The sequence below is a fragment of the Parasteatoda tepidariorum genome, unplaced genomic scaffold (genome assembly GCF_043381705.1).
Source record: "Parasteatoda tepidariorum isolate YZ-2023 unplaced genomic scaffold, CAS_Ptep_4.0 HiC_scaffold_5746, whole genome shotgun sequence".
NCBI classification, from domain to species: Eukaryota; Metazoa; Arthropoda; class Arachnida; order Araneae; family Theridiidae; genus Parasteatoda; species Parasteatoda tepidariorum.
This window is the reverse complement of record NW_027261826.1, coordinates 1-4,228: the sequence shown is the minus strand read 5'-3', so window position 1 is coordinate 4,228 and position 4,228 is coordinate 1. Positions and strand designations below refer to the sequence as shown.

Genomic DNA, 4,228 nt, shown 5'->3' with positions numbered 1-4,228 from the left:
AAAGACTTTTCACCTGGGTGACATTCTCTCCGTTCGGGAAATTCCCGTTTGGTTCCACGTCTTGCCATCCGTACGAATAACTGGAAACAGAACTGCTCCAAGGTTTCCATTTCCACCAGAGTATGGGAGCCGGGTAACCATCAGCATGACATTCCAGTGTGTGGTGGGACCCTACCTTGTAGAGAAACTCCCCATTCCTCACAGATACAATTGGCTTATCTAAAGGAAGATAGGTGACAACAATTATCCTCTCCACGCTATTTCAGCTTCACAGAGCATGTGCGAAAATTTCTCTAACTTTAAGGGGTAGGAACACTTTAGTTCACTGACAGTTTAAAAGTTATGAAAGATTTACGTTTTACTTATAACTTTTAAGATGTTAGTAAACTGAAGTCCCACAGGGACACGGTTCCCAGAAGAACATCGAAGTCAAGCATTACTGGCTGAGGTCAGTAAGCGGGTGGGTGACCACTTTGATCAGTCTGCATAGGGACAGTGGGTGCTCGGTATCGGTTCTCGTTAAACTGTACTACCGTAAAGTTCTCGACTTCGAGCGCAGGTAGTCAAATCAGGAGAGCCATCCCCTCTGCAGAGAATCAAAATTGGGATGGCACGCCTTCGGATCATCTTAAGGGATGTTTCCCAGATCGTCGCCAATAGACCATTGTGCAACTCTAGTGTGACGTAAATAAAGTAAATACCTATCTTGTAAACAGAAGTGTTCATATCGATTGATTATAAAGTATCAAATCAATTCAGTACCTCACTTGCCACGGTAGAAATGTTAGGTGCAAGCATAGGTATGAGTTAGAATTTGCTTGCACCTAACACTGCTACCGGGGCAAGTGAAGTTCTTAACCATTTATTAGTTATGGGCTTAGGTGTTGTTTTATTCGATTCAGCATACATCGAAAATATTATATCACTTGCGCAGACAGTTCATATTGAACCTCTACTTTGAAATAGTTTTCTCATAACTATTTTTTGCATTCAATTAGCTACGGGCCTCAAACTATTTAAGTTGAATCCTGCGAATTAATATTGGATGCTTCCGGACCGTCGCCAATAGCCCATTTTGCTGCTCTAGTGCGACGTAAATAACAACAACAGTAATTAGAACGAACCTTTGACTTCTAGAATGATGGATATGCTGCTGACTACATCTTTAACCTTTCCTACCAGAGTGTAGTTTCCTGCGTCGGAGCGTAGGAGNACAGCGACACGGTTCCCAGAAGAACATCGAAGTCAAGCATTACTGGCTGAGATCAGTAAGCGGGTGGGTGACCACTTTGATCAGTCTGCGTAGGGATAGTGGGTGCTCGGTATCGGTTTTCGTTAAACTGTGCTACCGTAAAGTTCTCGACTTCGAACGCAGGTAGCCAAATCAGGAGAGCCATCCTCTCTGCAGAGGATCAAAATTGGGATGGCATGTCTTCCGATCATCTTAAAGGATGTTTCCCAGATCGTCGCCAATAGACCATTGTGCAACTCTAGTGTGACGTAAATAAAGTAAATACCTATCTTGTAAACAGAAGTGTTCATATCGATTGATTATAAAGTATCAAATCAATTCAGTACCTCACTTGCCACGGTAGAAATGTTAGGTGCAAGCATAGGTATGAGTTAGAATTTGCTTGCACCTAACACTGCTACCGGGGCAAGTGAAGTTCTTAACCATTTATTAGTTATGGGCTTAGGTGTTGTTTTATTCGATTCAGCATACATCGAAAATATTATATCACTTGCGCAGACAGTTCATATTGAACCTCTACTTTGAAATAGTTTTCTCATAACTATTTTTTGCATTCAATTAGCTACGGGCCTCAAACTATTTAAGTTGAATCCTGCGAATTAATATTGGATGCTTCCGGACCGTCGCCAATAGCCCATTTTGCTGCTCTAGTGCGACGTAAATAACAACAACAGTAATTAGAACGAACCTTTGACTTCTAGAATGATGGATATGCTGCTGACTACATCTTTAACCTTTCCTACCAGAGTGTAGTTTCCTGCGTCGGAGCGTAGGAGGTGATGAATCTCCAAGACAACCGTTTTCTCCTTCGTCTCTATCCGAAAGTGACTGTTGTCTGGCTGAAGGAGCTGACCATCCTTCAACCAGTAGATTTCGGACACGCTGCTTGGGTATGCATCTACGGTTATGACGAATTTCACGTTCTGGCCTGCTTGGTGCACCACTGGTTCTGACAGATTCATATCAGTTGTGAAGTTCACATGGATTGGTTGTTGTGTTGCTGTAAAATTTAAAATAAACAGTTAGATTAAAAACGTATATAGGGTAGCGGTGAGGATTAATTTTATTTTGTTTTATATAACTGTCGTTGAACAGCAGACCCAATTTGTGGGTTTACGACTACTAATGTTCAACTCCGTAGCCATGTAATTTTCAACCCAATCCAGAAAACAAGGGAACTCCTGGATCAAGTATTGGGAAAAATTTGCCCTTGTGGAGGACTTTTTGATGGAACTAACCCGTATATGCGTTTCATGGAGAGGAACACCATGAAAACCTCCCACGGTTAGCAAAGGGACTCTAACACATGATCCGTCTACAACTGAGGATATTTCACGTCAGCAGTGTGATCGGTGCAAGTCGGATGCGGTTTCGTATCCACCAGCCATTGGTGGGATTCGAACTCGGTTCACCTCGTTGGAAGGAGTACTTTAGTTTCTGTCTGAAGGAAGTACGTAAGTTTTTGTCTTGATTTTCACACAGATAAAAATCTTTTAAGTTGGGAAACTATTTGGAACTTAAAACTACATTAAATATAGTTCTAAAAGAAAGCATGATGGAAATTTTAAAAAAATATTTTTATTATTTAAAAACGAAAAATATTAAGAAAAGGAAAAGTATCGTAGTACATTCCTATACAACTGCAACGAGGAGGAGGAGGAAGGGTGAAGGGCCAAAGGCATGGAATCGGTCTTCTCCCCAGATGGCGCGTATTCGAGCGTTGTGATCGCCTATGGTAAAAGGATGGATACACAGGAAGTTATTTAAAAATTTCTTCTGGTATTAGAAAGTTTGTTATTGTTTACATTCAGTCAACCATCCACAAGATTCGATAAAATAGTTACTCACTGCAAAAAAAAATCGCTTTTTATTTTCATTAAAGAAAAAGAAACGAATTTACTTTCCGAAACAACATGTTTTAGTTTTGTATTTTTGTAACGGATGAAAGAAAGGACTTTACCGTAAACGACAATGTTGGCGGTGGCTTGACCAGTTTTGAAGGAGTGGTCAGTGGCACTGCAGGTGTAGACTCCGCTGTCGTTGAACAAAGCGTTACTCACAGTCAGGTAGGTGGTCACTTCCTGGTGCTTGTAACCTCGGGTTGTTTTCCAGTGAGAATGGGGCCTCGTCACATTGATGCGATCACTCTGTCATAATAAAAATTATCATTATTATTTTTTATCACATTTAAAAAATAATGATTAAAATATCTTAAATCAGTTCTTACAGTTGTCATAATGTGCATCCTAGTTATTTTGAGAATTTTCTGGGTAATAATTAAAAGAACTTATATAATCTTAGATTTTTCATCGTATGCAGCCAATTTATATACTTATGATATTATATTGGTAATTGAAAAGGGCTGCACACGGCGACAAAGCAGAACATCTACCTATGGCAACACTTCGCATGCTTTCACCAATAAATTTGGAAGGCTCTGCAATGATGCTACCTTCAATATCTATAGCAAACGGCGCTATTTTATGCAAATATAACCAAATCTAGGAACATTCAAAGCATCGCAAACCTTACATTTTATTTATGCTGCGATAGAAATTTTGTTAAATTTGTTTTAGGCTAACGACCTGTTAGGATTTATAAATTACGTAAAACCGGGAAACACGGAACCGGAGGGGGGGGGGGGCAGAGGGAGCTCTAGCCCCCTAACATTTTATAAATAGAAGAATACAGCCCTTCATAAGATTAAAATTTTTTACTCAATATCTGTGTAATGAAATTTATAATAAATAAATAGATAACATTTTTGTGTTTAAAGAAAAAATTTGAATAGACTTTCTAAAAAAAAATATCACCATTTCAAGCGAGTTTTAACATTTTCTGGGTGAAAACTGTTACTAAATCATTCCTAACTCATCCTCCCGTACTCATACATTGCTGACCTATAAGGAAACTTTAGGTTTCAAGTGTCCCAGCCAACATAACTTAGAAAAAAGTAAAACAATATTAAAAAAATAC

At 39.3% G+C, this 4,228-nt stretch overlaps 1 protein-coding gene across 1 annotated transcript; it reads right to left on the bottom strand.

Moving 5' to 3' along the window:
* Window positions 1-1,929: 1,929 nt before the first annotated feature.
* Window positions 1,930-3,399, bottom strand: LOC122273586 (platelet-derived growth factor receptor alpha-like; the record flags this gene model as incomplete). The annotated part of the gene is made up of 2 exons (XM_043057622.2): window positions 1,930-2,252; window positions 3,213-3,399. Coding segments are annotated over 2 exons (510 nt in total), but the record flags the coding sequence as incomplete, so codon positions are not given.
* Between the last annotated feature and the right edge of the window lie 829 nt (window positions 3,400-4,228).